At 32.6% G+C, this 17000-nt stretch overlaps 1 protein-coding gene across 1 annotated transcript; it reads left to right on the top strand.

The window, feature by feature from the left end:
* Positions 1-4719: 4719 nt before the first annotated feature.
* LOC130648848 (dual specificity mitogen-activated protein kinase kinase 6-like) lies at positions 4720-16372 on the top strand. Its single transcript, XM_057454956.1, has 12 exons — positions 4720-4865; positions 8984-9059; positions 9238-9289; positions 9687-9800; positions 11771-11890; positions 12349-12465; positions 12558-12609; positions 13680-13807; positions 14043-14120; positions 14590-14732; positions 14811-14856; positions 15478-16372. The coding sequence occupies exons 1-12, from the start codon at positions 4853-4855 to the stop codon at positions 15574-15576; spliced, it is 1038 nt and encodes a 345-aa protein (XP_057310939.1). The 5' UTR covers positions 4720-4852; the 3' UTR covers positions 15577-16372.
* The last annotated feature ends 628 nt before the right edge of the window (positions 16373-17000 follow it).

Below are 17000 nucleotides of genomic sequence, written 5' to 3'. Positions count from 1 at the left end.
AGGGATACTATACCATACTCAGGGGAAAAAACATGTATTTAAAAAATGGCATCCTACATTTGTGGTATCCCACAAGTTTTAGATTTTCTTTTTGTTTTAATTTCGAAAAGGTCTGAACACAAAGAGCTTCTTCTAGAAAAATAAGCATAAAAAAAGGCTTGCATAAATTCTTTTTTCGGGGATCCATTATTACAGAGGAAGGGCTGACACTTAACAGCGATATCCTGTTAATAGTGCATAAATATTTCTTTTGAGGGTCCAGCAAAAGAATCCTAATTTAAGGAATTAAGTCAACCTAAAAATCACTGGGGTATTTCACAGATGAGAAAATGTTTGTGCAGTGAGAGTATAACATTTTGATCTATTCGGGATATCAAACTTTTATTATTATGAAACTAGACAGGCTGAAGAATATTTTTAAGAAAACGTTTCATCATCATGTGTGCTTTCCTAAACAGATTTTTTTTGGAAATTTGCTTCACCAAGTTTTCCTAATGTTGCATAGGTTTCTTGAGAGGAACAGGTAAAGGTACAAGGTGGATGTTTGAAGCAACTACTAGCTACATCTAAGACAAGTCCTCATGTATTGTTAACTAGCACTTTTGTAAAGTTGTTTCAGGAGATGTCTTATAATCAAAGCCATAAATTTATGTGGCAACAGAGTTGCTAGATCGTTGCTAGCTTAGAGATGTTTGTTTGTTTAGATAATCACGTAATTGCAACAGTATACGCTAGCCCTTTGGATGTTGCACAGGAAGTTTTCTGGTATAGCCTGGACCCTAATTGGGTCTGCATAGCTCAAAATGAGCATTAAATACTCTAGGACTCCCCATCTAAGCCATGGCCCCTCCTGAAAATAATAGACAGAGTTTGTGTGAGGCTAGCCACCATGAAAATATGCACATCTCTCTTTAAAAGAAGCTTTACCGTTAATTTATACTTGATTATTTTTTCTTTGTAAAATAGATTTTGATAAAATAATATACCTGGTATTAATGAAAATATAAAAAACCCTAAATACGGAACTAATAAGTAGGTTTCTTCTGTTTTGCACTTACTCCTCTAACACCTATCACTACAAATCTCCCATATTGTTTTTGCGTTACTATCTGTTTATCAAAAGATAAGCGAGACAGTATTCCTGCGTTAAAACACCAGACCGGAAGTAAATTGTTAGAATCACGGGTGGGGAAGGGGGCAAGACGAAAGAATCCTGAAGGACATATAAAATAGATTTTCCCAACCTCTTTTTCCCAGGGCATCTTGTATCTTTCTGATATCCAAGACAGCTATAAGGAGCCCGTGTGAAGAAGATACAAGCTACCCTGGGATTTTTCGTACATTTTTTGCTAAATTTGGACGCCAATCAGAAAAACTATTATCAGATAAATTTACAAAAATCTAATTGATTTTCATTTAAAACGCAAACACGCCCAGGAAATCTACACAACTTGCTGCTATATAAATTCTTCACAGTTGAACAAGAACAACATTTTAATTTGCTTGACTGACTATGTTGCTAATTGATAATAATTTGATTATGATTTTTTCCCTTCGATTCGCAATAAAAGTTGAAATGTTCTTAACTTTTACTTAGAACACAAAAGGGGATCAAGAAAAATGTTTTGTTAACAAGTTATATTTTAGTAATAAATAACAAGTTTCCGATTTGTTCTTTTCTATTTTTATAGAGAATAACACCTCTTGCATAGTATACTTTCGTAAAATTTTCAAAAATTAAAAATGACTTCCACAATAGCAATAAAAAGGGCTAAAAGTTGTTTTTTATAAGCATTATTCATTTTAAACTTTTTTTGTCTTGAAAGTTGCTTAAATTCCAAAGGACTGTCCATTCTAAAGTTATTTAATAGGGATACCTATAGTAAACCAAAATTAAGTAAAAAATTTAATCGATTAGTTGCTATGGTTACTCGTTGCTAAGCAAAATATTACATTTCGACGCTCAGCGGTAAACGAAATAACCGAATAACGAGCACTACTACAAGCGCCTTTTTGGTCGCGTATGTTTCTTAAGGGTCACGTGTATGGATGGTAGCAACGACAATTCTGGAGCTTGACTCGTTTCCAAAGGACAAACATCTTCAAAAAGGCTAACAGGGCGAAACCGGCAATTTCTCGGCAGAATAACTGAAGGGCAAAAGTTCAATTTGGGAAGCGGGAGATACCACCGCTAGGCTGTACTAATACCTGCAGCGACAAAGGAAATTGTAAAGTATGGGTAATTTGGTCTTGAGAAATCTTTATTCTCCTGCTTTTCGAAGTTAAACGGCAAAAAACGAGTTTAAAGTTGTGTTTTCTGGAAAACAGCGAAAAATAGAAAGCGTTTGGTGATTCAGCGACATCTAGGTGCAGTGATTGGCGATATGTTGTTTAAAAGAACTTATGTTAGGTAAAAAAACATAGGGGAAAAGAGATCAAAGTGTTTACAAAAATCGTGATGCGAGAACCACAGGTGTATACATGCTTCATGTTAGTCTTTGAAAGTGAATTAGATTACACAATGCGAACGATACCCACAATCAAAGCAGAGCTTGCCGAACCGGATAATTAGGTTAGATTCATAGAAAAATCGATGCGAGAAAAATAAAGAACGAAACAAAGAACAAAGAAATAGAAGAAGGGAAGAAGCAACACAGTTCTCGAAAAGTTGAAACAACAAATAGATCACGAACAAAAGCGACTCAATTAATTGAACTCTGAGAAAGGCGTGTCTAGTTGGCTAAGGGTACATAAACAACTGATCAGGCATCAAATTCCGCGCTGCATTTAACATACAGCACGCTTTATATCATGCAAATAAATCGACTTTTCAACGCCACAATAAATTGGGGCTTCTCAATACACTTTTCCCGAGACCACGAGTCATACTTTTTTTAAACTCGTAAAATATAAATACCATATTTGAATTCAGCATAGTTTGTTTAATTTATGTGTAAAAGTTTAACTTGATACGCCGACAGAAAGTGCTATTTTGAGGAGATATACATCACAGTTAAAGTCTTCTTAATGCTCAAGTTACCATGTCCCGCCTCGTTTTCAAAAAGAGGTTGGACATGCCACAAATCATTAAATTAGAATAGCAGGTTGTTTACTTGCTGCATTGTTTCGAAATTTTCTTTGTTTATGACATTTTTGATAAATTCAAATCTGTTGCCGTTTTTCATAAAATTCAACAGAAAAAGTTGCGGCACATCGAAAGAATAAGTCTCGGGAAAGGTGTATTGGGTGTGTAAACTTTTTATTAAATCCTTTTAAATCTTTAAACAAGTTCTCGCTTCTTCTTAAACAAAACCGCAATTCTTCGATTTCCTGGTGTGCAATTCAATGGCTTCCTGGTACAAGTGTCGAACCCTCAAAAATCGTATTTATTCACAAGCAGGAACCCGTTAATTTCAGCAAAGATTAAATTAGATTGCAAAGACGAATGAAAAAAAAACATCCAGTGCATGCAAACGATGTTCAAAAATAAGAAATGTGGAAGAAAACGCAAACATTAAAAACTGCTGCTGTAGTTTTGTCATGTTAGCAGAGGGAAATGAAAGAATATTAATAAAGTTTATCATTTTTTGTGTGTTTTATAATGGCTCCTTGGTGGTGGTGCTTTAAAGAGGAAAAAAGAAGAAATGAACTCAGGTTTGTATGTAACAATATTACTTTAACTTTCTTAGCTAAAGAAACTATTCTCTTTTAATTTATCATTAGCTAGCTAACGAATTTTTCCAACAAACTTCCGAACCTGCTTTTATTTCTCCTTACACTACAATAAAACCATGTCTTTTTATATTTTATATTACTCAACCAGTACCTACAAAACGATGGCGATAGTAATAGATAGATTTAGTATAAAAATATTCTTTAACAAATAATGTAAAGAACTTTAAATATGCTTGCCAGTAAAGAATATGTTTCAAACTCCCTTTTCTTGCACTCTTTTTTTTTTGGAATTCAGCTTAGTTTAGCAAACAAAAGAATAGAAGCCATTTTTACTGTATTGATTAATAACTTTCAAAAGTCAACGGACGCAGGGTTAGTTTAATGTTGTTAGCGTTATCTAATAAAAACATAAAGAAGTCAACTCAAAACGATGCTTATCCGTTATGTTTCGAATGTTTATCAAATCCGAAGACGCTGCATTGCGGTTAATGTGCACATTGTGTTCTTGATGTTGGCTGTTATTGTTTATCATAAAAAGTGTTTTTTCAAAGTTTATCGCAAATAGCTCTGGGTACTAAAATGCTTATTCTGCAAACTTTTTAATAAGCGCTTTGGTGGTCAAATAATTTCATTTAGTCCAAGTTCAGTCCAAATGAGCGCCAAGAGTAAATAGTTCAAATACTTAACTTTAATCAATATATAAAGGGTTGCGGAGCGGGAAGAGGTCCCCTATGTTTGCAGGCGAAAATTTTTATAGTAATTTACAAGTCCCTAGGCAACTTCGCCTCAGGGCTCCTTTTCACTTTTTAATAATTCGCTTTTTAGCAAGTGAAATTCGATTTTTAGCAAGTGCAAATGGCATGCACGTTGAAGGAAATTATTTATAGAAAAAATTACAAAAAGGTACATAATTGCTTCTTTCCGTCTTCCATGTTTTTGGTTTAAGAATTTAAATAAAAAATCTAAAAAATCACTACACCGGTATCTGGTCAGCAAAATAAATGCAAAAATCCTATTCAAGCAAAACAAGACAAAATTCGTTACGTCACAAATTGAATATCCAATCAAAACATTGTTTAGGGGAGCCATTATGAAAATTCCCCTGATTTTGGAAGGAAAATTCGGAAAGACCAAAATGTACGACCTAGCTGTGCAATGACAATTCCAAAACGTTATAATGCCTGCAACAGGTAAGCTATTAAAACCTTGCAATAATAATTCATGCTTATTTATAAAACGTATGCAGTATGATTAGCTGGCCTTTTAGTAATTGGCTACGATGCACGCAGGCTAAAAGCATCAAGGCCGTTCGTTAGCTAGCTATAGATATAATAGCTAGCTCGCCAGCTAACTATGCACAACAATTAGAATTTCATGGTAGTATAGTTAGTTATCTCTGTCTAGCTATATTTATTTTTAGCTAGACAGACTAGATTTTATGAATATAGCTAACTAGCTAGCAAGCTTGCTACCTATGAGCTGGCAACAAGAGGTTTATCACGCTTGTGGATTTGTTTGTTAACTTAACATTTGACCCCTGTCACCCACCCCCTTAGCTAATTTTTTTTCTCACCCATTACTTTCATGTGTAAAAGACACCATTGTACATTTAAAGAACTCTTAAAATGCTGCAAACCAATCATTTTAACTGAAATACACAGTAATTTTGTAAATGTTTGTTTTATGGAACTCTAAGGAAGCCCATTTTCACTTTTTAATTAAAATACGCCTTGGTTGTTTTTCTGCAACTTGTATTTTTTCTAAACAAAATATGGCAGAAGGATGAATTTCTTAAGAACAGATTTTTGTCACAAATAAGTATCCCCTCCTCCCGCCTTTATTCCTAGACCCTAAATACTATAACTAACTTTTTTTTCATTTTTTAGCATTTGCCAACCTTTGTTTCATCATCAAATCGGAATGTGTGGGTACTATTAGGCCACAATGCCTGTATATATAAGGGCAAGTTTTAAAAACCGTCCCAGTTCACCAACATTATTCTTGATCTGCAAAAACGTTTTTAGGTCTGTTGACCTGGCCATGAAACAGATATAGTATTATGCAGGATATAGCCAATTCACTGTTATCAAAGTGGGTCACACGTTCTAAATATTTAAAGTTAATGGAAGGAGTGATGTAGTACTGGAATCAGGACATCTAATTTCATGAACCGCGTATGGGGCACGTTGGCCAACGACTCGCGATGCTATCAGGATAGTAAAATTTTTAAGCATTGTGAAAGTGGCGATCCATTGTGGGGTTGACTTTCATAATGCATTGTGATTTTCACAATCCACATCGCGACCATCATGATACATCTTTAAACATTATAATGGTCACTTAATTAGTGTCATGAGAGAATAACGCTATTAAGTATACATATTATTTTTTTTTTTTTTTAAATCACAAATATTTTTTTTTTTGTCGTAAAATTCTTTTTTGTTTAGAAGACTCCAACTTAATTAGTTGTTTCATATGCCTGACTGACCCTAATTTTCAGGAAAACAAAAAACTAATAATATCAAGCAAAAAATGAAAAACAAACAAACATTTTCTTATCCCATCTCATGAAAATATAATGAGCATAAAAGATAATCAATGATGTTATTGTTTGTTGGTTAAATATAAATCTACAATTATACTAAACAAGGTGAATCAATAATTTTGCTTTAGGACCACCATTGGTAAGGCTACTTGTAATTGATTTTTTCGTTGTTTCAACCATAAATTCTTGATAATTTTAATTCACTGACCGACCAACCATAACCTACTATCGACTTCACCCATAGAACAACTAATTAAGTTGGAGTTGACTTATTTCTAAAATCTAATTTCCAATAAAAACATAACATGCATTATATGCAAAAAAATTTTTGAATCTAAAAAAAACATAGAAAAAAGATTATACGCATTTATTTTTTAATATTTTTAATGTTATTCACGATCCATCGTGACAATCACAATCGGTGGTAATGATCGCGATAGCATAGTTATTTTTTATGCGTTGCGACTATCTCAAAGTTCTCTAACATTTTTTCTATTGCAATGGTCACAATTGGATTACAGATCGTTCTTGTGTCACATGATATGCACTCACGTTGTGTGGTGTCTTGATTTCAGTACTGTATTTCCAAAACCACTTATGTCAAATATTTTGGTCTTTGTCTTGTTTCCTTAACCTGTAAACTTTAAATTAATGATACCGCAAAGAAACTAAGGTCTGCTAATTGTGCTATTGCCATGCTGAGAAAATATGCCACTGAGAGTAACCAAGTTCTACTATTTCCTTTTTTATCCAAACCTTTTTGTTGTCAAGATCAGGGTCAACCTGTTTTTAAACTTATTAAACCCATCCCCGTGTTGTAAAAAAAGGTTGTCCGACTGCTGCCTTTTTCTCAATCTACTGCTACAACAGATCCCATCTCTATCAACTTGGTCTTTTTAAATTCCTGATATTCCTGATATTGCACAAATCTTTAACATTCTCTTTATTAAAAAGGTTCTGACCGATTCCATTCCTATAGCCCTAACAGAAACCTATGATATTAAGTTCTCTCAACACCAATACAATACTGTAGGAACAAAACTGCGTGTAATCTTCTAATTGGAATGTCATGTGGTTCCACTTTCGGCTGAGGGAGGCAGATTTTGTCTGTTAACTTAACATTTGACCCCCGTCGCCCACCCCTTAGCTAAATTTTTTCAGCAGAGATGAGGTAACCCCTCCTCCTCCCTGTTAACAAGATTCTAACCTCGTGAAAATGTCTCTATACCAGCAGAATATGATATTTATTTTCTACATTCTTTTGTTTAAGTTTAGCACCAGTCACCCAAATAAAATTAAGCAGCCTATTACAAAAGTCTTCATTATTCCTTAGGACATTCAACTGTAACCAAAATACGATAAAATAGTATTGGCAGTAGAGAAATGATTCCACATCCATCTTTTGCGTTTTGTTTCCTCAGGTATACATTTGTATATCAAAAAAGAGGTTTGGCCAGTTAAGAGACAAATTGATCGCATGTGTACAAGTCTAAACATGTGCAAATAATTTTAAGTGAATTCTGCAGGGGGGGGGAAATAACTGAAGTCACCTTGCAGGTTATAGACAGACTGGTAGGCAGGCAGACAGGCAAACAGTATAATATAGTCTATATATATAGCAGGTCTATCAAAAAGAGTGGAGCAATTGCTCCCCCAATGAGAAACTAGCTGAGCCATTAATTGCTCCCCCAATTCCAAAAAAAGTTTTCTTGCTGAGCAACATTAAATTATCTCACATGGAAATCAATGTTATCTTTCTTATTATTTACAGTAAAATAGAACCAAAATACATAAAAAAGATAACATAACATAATAAAAAGACTTTGTCATAAAATATGCGTTTATAATCTTATTCTATTTATTCAAATTGCTGGCCCAGTTTAAATTATTGTACCCTTGGGGGAGCGATTTATAGCTCTTGTGTTATTTTCTTATTGATAGGAGTGTATAGCATATATTATAGTCTTAAAAAAATAATTATTAAAATATATGCAATAACAAAAATGTGTAGATATTAGTGTTTGGTGCAGAAATGTTGCATTTCATTAAATAAGTTTTTGGGTTTTCCATGATAATTTAATTTGACAATAAGTGGTTATAAACTGTTTTTAATAATGTAGTTGAAGCTCAAAAATATCGATGTCTTGCTTAAAGCTTTTAATGGTTAATTGCTTCAAGCGTTCCTAAACAGGGCAACTGCATTCTAGAAAACACAAATTCTTTCTTTTGTTGTTATATTAATACAGAGCTTGAAATCTAAACCTATTTTGGGCGAGTCTTTCCAGCCTTCTAGTCATATTCTGAATATAAGTGGAAAGTATAATCTTCAACTTTTTGTAACATTCAAAGCAAACAAAATGTATCAAGAATTGCAAATCATTTGTACAAGCATCCAAAGCCTAAAATTTTTACTTTACAGGGTTAGTCAGATAGGTTTTGTTTTTTTCTGTTATCTAAAGGTTGAACAAAATCACAAAATTTGCAATTGGAATTTGTTTCTTTGTTAGTTTTTCACGTTTTTTTAAATGGGAGGTTTTTGCTGAAATATTGTATTTAACTGATGGGGCAATAAAGGCAGCTTAAAAAATTGATCTTTTTTTTGCGGTGTATCCATAGTTAGTTTTTCTTAAATATGATTTGATTACCAATTCAAATGGCACCAAAATGATACATTTTGGTGACATTTGAATATAACTGTTCAATTTCTTATGCACCATTCTTTAAAATTGCATTTTTATTTTTCAATGAATATAAACATTTTAGGAAATATGGGAAATGAAAAAAAGAAGCGTCCAAAACTTCCTCCTGTAGTTATTGGGAAAGAAAAGGAAACTGCTCCGTAAGTTTGCTTTTATTTGAAAAGTTATTTTGTTTTAGTAGTTCTCACATCTTGAAGAAAATTCATTGACTTTCAAAAAATTTGGAAATAGACCATTTCTTAGAAAATTTTTGAATATTCGTCAGTGAAATGTGTATACTTAAATGACATGTAATAGTTTTGTTTTTTTTTTTTTCAGAAATGCTCCCAAGGGATTGTCTGATAATGCCACCCTCACTGTAAATGGGCAGGTTTGTAGTCATATTTACATATCTGCCTTTACATCACTAAATTCATATGTATCTTATAGCACTTTACTGATAAACAATGCGTATTTTACCTTTTTGACATTTCTATTTTTTAACCAGAGGTTTCCCTAGAAACTGTTTTGTATTTAACGATAGGCCAATGAGCATAGGATGTCATATACTTTGAGGAACACTCTGTTTGCAATGTAAATTTTAAAAATAGACAAAGAATCATGTCTCAAATTATTGTGACTTGTTTTTTTCATATTTTCATACCCACTACAATTGTCATTTTTATTTTGGTAAAAATCAAAAATCAAGTTTCCAGTTGCTTTGAAATTGCAATCTTAATATATGCTTATGCAATCTTTGAGCTGACCATGGTCTTTACTTATATTAGGATTATCATTGCAACACAAATGATTTGGATCAACTTTCGGAGCTTGGTCGTGGAGCTTACGGTGTTGTTGATAGAATGTGCCACAAACCGACAAATATTGAAATGGCAGTAAAGGTATGTTACCATGATAAATTTAGGGCTTTAAAAGTAGTGTCTGCTACAAAATGAAAGCTTTTATATTAACTAATAATAATACACAAATAAGGTAAAAGTAAATAAAACTTAGTTAGCCACAGAAAAAGGCTGATAAAAAATTATTATGTGTAATTATGCATTTGACATCAGTGGATGGTTGATTCTAAGGAGAATACATACAAAAACATGACAGCCCACCTCAAAACAAATACATGTGTGAATTTTAAACTTTAATTTCACTAAAATTATGAGTATCTATACTCATAATTTAAAATAACGGCTGAACTGTTCAGAGCATTTTGTTTCACGATTTTGTTTCGGTTGTCTTAATTCTTCATTATCAGACGATTTTCTGTGATAACATTGCAACGACTAACCATCTTAATTTAAAATCACATCACCTTGTAATCGCAATATCGTGTTTTACTGTCGTGAGATTAATATAACATATTTTATGATCCCAGCCACTGGCGTTTCAATACGCTGTAGTATCACTATAAAGTTGTCGCTTCAGATATTTGGGTTTTTTTGTTATTAGCCATAGCGTCAGTGTTAAAAAATTTTTAAGGTACACATACTTTTTGAGATACATTCTTTTTTCTAATACACATTCTAACAACAGCAAGAATATTTTACAGTATGCAACTCTATAACTGTGTTAATAATTAGTCATTAGTTAAATGGGGTGTTTATTAAGGCAGGTATTAAATAGAGACTAGTTCTTTACAAATTTTATTGAATGTCAATGCATTCTCTAAAAATCGAAGAAGGATCAATGTTCCTTGGGCGAAATCATGGTTTATCCTCAAAGACATTTAAACTTTCTCTAATACAAATCCTGGAATAAACGACCAGGGTAAATTAATATGCTGTATGCTAAGCACCAAGCTTTGCTTATAATAAACAGGATAGGTAGTAAGTTAATGCTTAAAGCCAAAAGTGCACTTTACTCTTTTGGCACGTCTGTTTAAGGTGCACACATCAAAGTGCTCAACATTGCACAATAGTTAAGAGCGCTTTTGCCTGCACTGTTCGTTTCAAAAGTCAAAATCAGTTTTACATCGTACTTTGCAATTGAACTGTACTTTTTTTTTGCTTTAAGACTCAGTTTCCACCATCATGATAGTCATTGTTTTGCCTAGATCAGAATCCAGGCCAACAAAAATGCTTTAAAAATTTTTTTTTAACTAAATTTTACATTGTTTGTGATTTTTTTTTTTAATGTTGGAATAGTATTTCAGGTACACAATCCAAAAATACTTACAGCAGCAATAGATTATTTATTTGGAAGTGTTTCTCTCATAGCCGGGGGCTAATTTTTAGATGTACAGAGTTACAAATTAAATTTCTTCTTTATACAGTCTCTGTGTTTTTTGGTTATGACTTTGAACCTTGCCATTGACGCAGGCAGAAGCATATTAGATAAGCCTCATTTTTGTGTGCGTTGTGTGTACAAAATGGAGAACGATAGTAGCCACACAATGAAGGAAGCTCTGAAACTTTGAAAAACAACATTGAACTGGCATATACTTCAAATTTATTTTTAACCTGAAAACCGTTAATAATAGTAGTATTCTTTATTTATAATATCTTTCAGTTTTTAACAGACACTACCTTCAAATGAATTGTTTTAAAAAATGTTTGTTGGATAGATATACAATACAATAGGGGCAATTTCCTCCATAAAAAAATGTTCTACATGGAACAGAAAAACAAAGACTGATAAATTGGTCCAAAATACTGCACCAAAGTCCACTATTGATGCCAAAGAAATCAACTAACCAGTCATTTATTTTTAATATATGCTTTAACAAATTGGATAGTATTGAACTAAATTACAGAATTCAATTTTTTATTTTTATTGTTAGTTATCCGGTTTCCAACCTAAACAGTAAACTTTATAGTAATATAATAATATTTTAAAATTAATACTCCATTTATATTTATAGCGCATCAGATACACATTCAACACACAGGAACAGCATCGTTTGCTTATGGATCTTGATGTTTCTATGCGCCTTAGTGATTATCCATATACCGTTCACTTTTATGGAGCTCTATATAAAGAGGTATTTTGTTTTTCTTTCTATATCTCTGTCTCTTACACAGCAATGGAATTCATATTGCTAGCAGCAAGTATCAAATAAAATTTCTAAACATTACTTATCTGAATCTATGATCCCATGACAAAAGAATATCAGGGGGAAGGTAATTTTAACTCTCAACCCAATATTGGCATTATTTTTAATAACTTCTTTTATTTGGGAAAAAAAAGAAGAAGAAAAAAATTAGTTAAAAGTCTTCTCTTGCCCTGCATAACAAAGTTGTTAAAAATTAATTACTTGTCAATTGATTTGTAAATATCTGAAAAATCAACAAAAAAGCAATAAACAAAGAAGTAGTAAAAAATATCACGCAAATGATTTCAAATTTGGCTTAAATTTTTTATATACATTCAGTTTCAGTCAGCGTGTATATTGTTGTATCTAATTTTTGCTGTTTAATATGATGCCATTATGTTTTTTAGGGTGATGTATGGATTTGTATGGAACTGATGAAAACGTCACTTGATAAATTTTATAAAGCTGTTTCTGAGTTACACCAGATTATACCTGAAAAGGTTTTAGGAAAAATAACATTTGCTGTAAGTGCAGATGTTTTTGTTGTTAATTTTTTTTTTAAATTTTCCCTATCTGTGGTAACTTAATAAATCTAGTAACCTTCGAATACATTTAGGTTGTATCAGCATTAGAATATTTACATACAAAGTTAAATGTGATACACAGAGGTTAGTAAAAGTTGTTTGTTGGCTAATTATCAACTTGAAATTATGTAGAAGAGGTGAGATCATGAAAGTAAATTTCATTGTTGGTCAACATTTTCTGTGAGAGGGACTCAAAAGTCCCAGGAAAAAATAGTTATACAGTGCGGTGAAGATTAATAACAATATATCAACAAATACAAAGGCGTTCCTCCTGGTATAGATTCGAAAAAACGTTTTTGTGGATTCTTTTTAAAGACATTTAAAAAAAGGTTGTTAGTTGTTAGTGAAAAAATCCATGTCACACATATTCTGTTACTTAGATTTTCGCCAATACTACGTATCTCTACGCCATTTTGTACATATCCTTAGCACAAAGTAGCGATTCAGTAAGCAACGAAATACATGTATTAGTATGTGAGACAAAACTGTGTTAATTAGATTTGGACAAAATTTGTTTTCTCACTTAAGTCTTCTAAACCAGAAAAGCATTGATTAGATGTACTTATTACCAACTTCTAAAATCATATATGTAATTTATTGTTTTTTTCTGAAAATTTTTTTGTCTTTACGAAAATAAACTTCACGACTTTACAACTTTGTGTTACTTACTGTAAACAAAAAATCAGTCAAAAGTAAATAACTGTACTTTTGACTTTACAAAAAAACAATGTACCAATACTTTAAACAAAGAAACGAATGAATGATTGGTGGTGAAAACACAGTGTATCTGTTGGACCTGGAAAACCTTGAAATCAGACTGGCAGACCTTGTAAGCCTTAAATGCCTATCATACTTTCTCATATTTTGATGATTTCATATTTACATTGCATACACTACACTATCGTCAAGTCGAGTTGCTTCGATTATTTCAATGCTTATTTCTTTGATACCTTTGCAATTGAATTTCTTATCTTCAAAAACATTTTACAGGACTCAGTGATCATACATATTTCTACAAAATTCTGTATGATCACCATGGAAATTTTCTGACTGCTATTGCAATGTAGTTATAAACAGTGTAATCTGTGACATTGATGCCATAAACCTTCTTCAAATAACACTACTAAACTGACATTTTCTCTCTCTCCTACTAGATGTAAAACCTTCGAATATACTAATAAATAGCGATGGCCAAATCAAGTTGTGTGATTTTGGCATCAGTGGTCAATTGGTTGACTCTTTAGCGAAAACACTTAGTGCAGGGTGTAAACCGTATATGGCTGTAAGTAGTTTGTTTGTTAATTTGTGTCTAATTGTTTTGTTGTTTGTTTGTTTGTTTCATTTTTTGTTTCATTGTTTGTCTTGTACTATACTCTAAGTTGTGCTGTCTTTTTAATTAAGTGATTCCTGTAATTTTAATTTTTATCTCTGTCGAGACCTTTGAGAATTTAAAATTTTTTAATAACAAAACACCGTGTTTTGAATAAGTTATTCAAAAACTTTTGTGTTGTTTTCAGCCAGAACGTATAAATCCTCCCAGTGGCCACCAAGGCTATGACATCAGGTCTGATGTATGGAGTCTGGGAATTACTATGGTGAGTTTGTATTTCAATATTTTACTATTATTATTATTGACGTTAAAATGTTTGCGAATGACTAATTTTGGGGGAACTTATTTTTTGCGCATTTGGCCTAAATTATTTCTTGTGAGAATTATTAATACACTAAATGTAATAATTCTTTGCGTGAAAGGTTTTTGTTTTTGCATAGTGACATTTTTTATTAATGTACTACGGCCCGTAAAAACAAACTGCCGACGTAATCACTGACCAGCGTAATATGGCTGTTGCGTCGAAAAAAAAGCTGATGTCTGGAAATATTTGAGGATTTGCAGTTCCATTTTAAAAAATTCGGACCGAGCATAACCGTTCTTGTTTTTTTAACAATGACACTTTCTAATGCCATGCCACCGCAAATAAGGTTAAAAACAGCCCACTTTTTATTACTGGGGCGAAAATCCTATTGTGTTACTATGTTGTTTCACACCTGTTGCTTGTGTTTTAGGTGGAGTTAACGTGTTTGCAGTTTCCCTATAGTAAATGGACGACACCTTTCGATCAACTAAAAGCTGTTGTTAACGAACCGTCACCAACGATTCCTAATAACGTCGGATATTCTGAAGATTTTCATAAGTTTGTTGCTCTATGGTACGCGTCTTGTTGTTACATTTTTTACGCTCTGTTTTTGTGTGTGCTTGCTTATTATACTATACGTTTTATTCTTAGTTTAAATAAAGATTGCGAGAGACGTCCAAAATATAATGTTCTTTTAGTAAGTAGCTCTACTTCAAATTGAATATATCGATTATACTCACCCGTCATGATCGTAAATCCGATTGAATAAACTATTTTCAGTAGAGAATGGACACACGAATGTGCCTTGATAAGTCTTTATTTTCGTATATACGCTATCCATATAGTTATCTGTTTACCTTGCTAACATTTGATGCACGTAGTGTAATGGGTTCGTCTGCAGCTCTGCAGTTTTTGGGACCGCGGATCGAATCCCGCTAACTGCTATGTGCTACTAGCCTTCCATTTATATCCATCGCGTTTTTCCAGTCAGTCACTTCGTTCTTTTGTTTGCTCGTTATCTCAGCATCATAGCAACTAGGTTTGAGAGTCTTTCAAAATTCGACCGAAACTTTTGAAGCGCAAGTATTTAGTCGAAAATAATTACATGTTATAATACCCCTATACGTCTGTCTGTCACGTAAAATAGTAACCACAGTAGCGCGACACACAAAACGCGATATATAAGGAAGGGCAAACCCGTGGGTTTATCCACGGCCACACGGACTAGTTTTTCTCAAATGCTGTGCCATTATAGACATAGGAATTTGGTGATGTTTTCAGCTTCATCCGTTCTGTTAATTATTGAATTTCTTTTTAGACCAATAAATTCGTGCTGGAATACGAGAATACACCGTTATCTGAAATATCAGAATTCTTTACACCAATTTTAGAACACATGGATAAGGGAAATGTGTGACTATATCAAACGATGTAGAAAATAATTTTTTAATGCTATCTCTCCCGTTTTACCTCATTTAAAAAGGTCGTATAGCCGTATTATTTTCTTCGAATAGATTAAACATCCCTAGTCTTTTTATACAGTTATCGGAATAATAATGGCAGTATACACTTAAGAATGCTCAAATTTTTTAAAATTGAATTCTGATGTATATATTTTCTTTGATTCTCTAGTTAAAAGGATTTTTTTTAAAATTTTAATTCAGCACTGTCTTGGTAAAGTGATTTTTCTTAAAGCGATTGAGAATGGATTATGTTCAATTATTATTTGAATGTAAAATTATAAATTCCCTTCTTTCTTTCTTTCTTTTTTTTTAATTTTGTATAATGAATAATTTTTGTGCATGTGTGTTCCAACTTCTGCATTTCTTTATTTTATAATCATATTTTTATGGTTTCCAAATTACCAGAAAGCTTATTAGAACATTTTGCGACGGCCGAAAATAACACCAACATTTTTTTATGCTGCGCAGGCAACGTGACGCCCAAGAGCCGGCATAAAGTGGTCCAATGTAGTACCATATTTAAGGGTGTTTTAATGAAATTTTCTCATGTATGTTTGTCACTAGGGCTGTTTAATCCGCAGTCCTGTGTGTGATATATGCCTTGTTCATAGTTACGTTTTTTTCGTTGTTTTTTTTTTTTTCAAAAAAGCCTCGCTGGGTATCCGGATTTTTCTCCTTAAATATTTGTTTTTTATGTGTGGACTAAACCTTTTTGTATATGATACGAAGGAGAAGAAAACCGTAAAATTATTGTTTGTGTATTTAATGTTGTTTATTCAGGTGCGTCGTTTTACTTTATTTGGCGGGCCGTGTTGTTGTTATACCATACTGTTCGCCCGTCTTTATATACACGCTTTTTGATAAAAATATAAAAAATTCTAACAAGGCTGGTTCCTCTATTGTTCTAAAGCTTATATTTATATGCTTATTCGTGTATCAATATTTTGCGTGTCCATAAACACAAAGCGCACAAAGACAAAAATATGGGGATTATGAGCCTAGTTAACTCAGCTTTTATCGAGAATATTATAACGAGTTTTTTTTCCCACCTTACTATTCAGATTTTTTAATGGTAAAAAAATTACGCTGTGTCTCCTGGTTGGGATTATTAACATCAGGCATTATTAACATTACTGACTGAGTTTCAATATTCATCTAATAGACAATACCTACCTCTCGAAGGCTTTTTATATTGGCTATTAGTTGAAACTACTCCTAAAAATCTCTATGTTATCCTTCAACCTCGTCCCCAGGGTTTTTTTTTCTTTTTTTTATATGAGAGAAGACGACGAAAAATCATAGCAAATAGACAAAAAAAACTGGGACGAGGGTGTGAAATCCTTTTAATCGGGAAAATACAATTCTTGTTAAGATTATC

This window comes from Hydractinia symbiolongicarpus, chromosome 7 (assembly GCF_029227915.1).
Source record: "Hydractinia symbiolongicarpus strain clone_291-10 chromosome 7, HSymV2.1, whole genome shotgun sequence".
In the NCBI taxonomy this organism is placed as follows: domain Eukaryota; kingdom Metazoa; phylum Cnidaria; class Hydrozoa; order Anthoathecata; family Hydractiniidae; genus Hydractinia; species Hydractinia symbiolongicarpus.
This window is presented reverse-complemented; position numbering and strand designations above follow the sequence as displayed.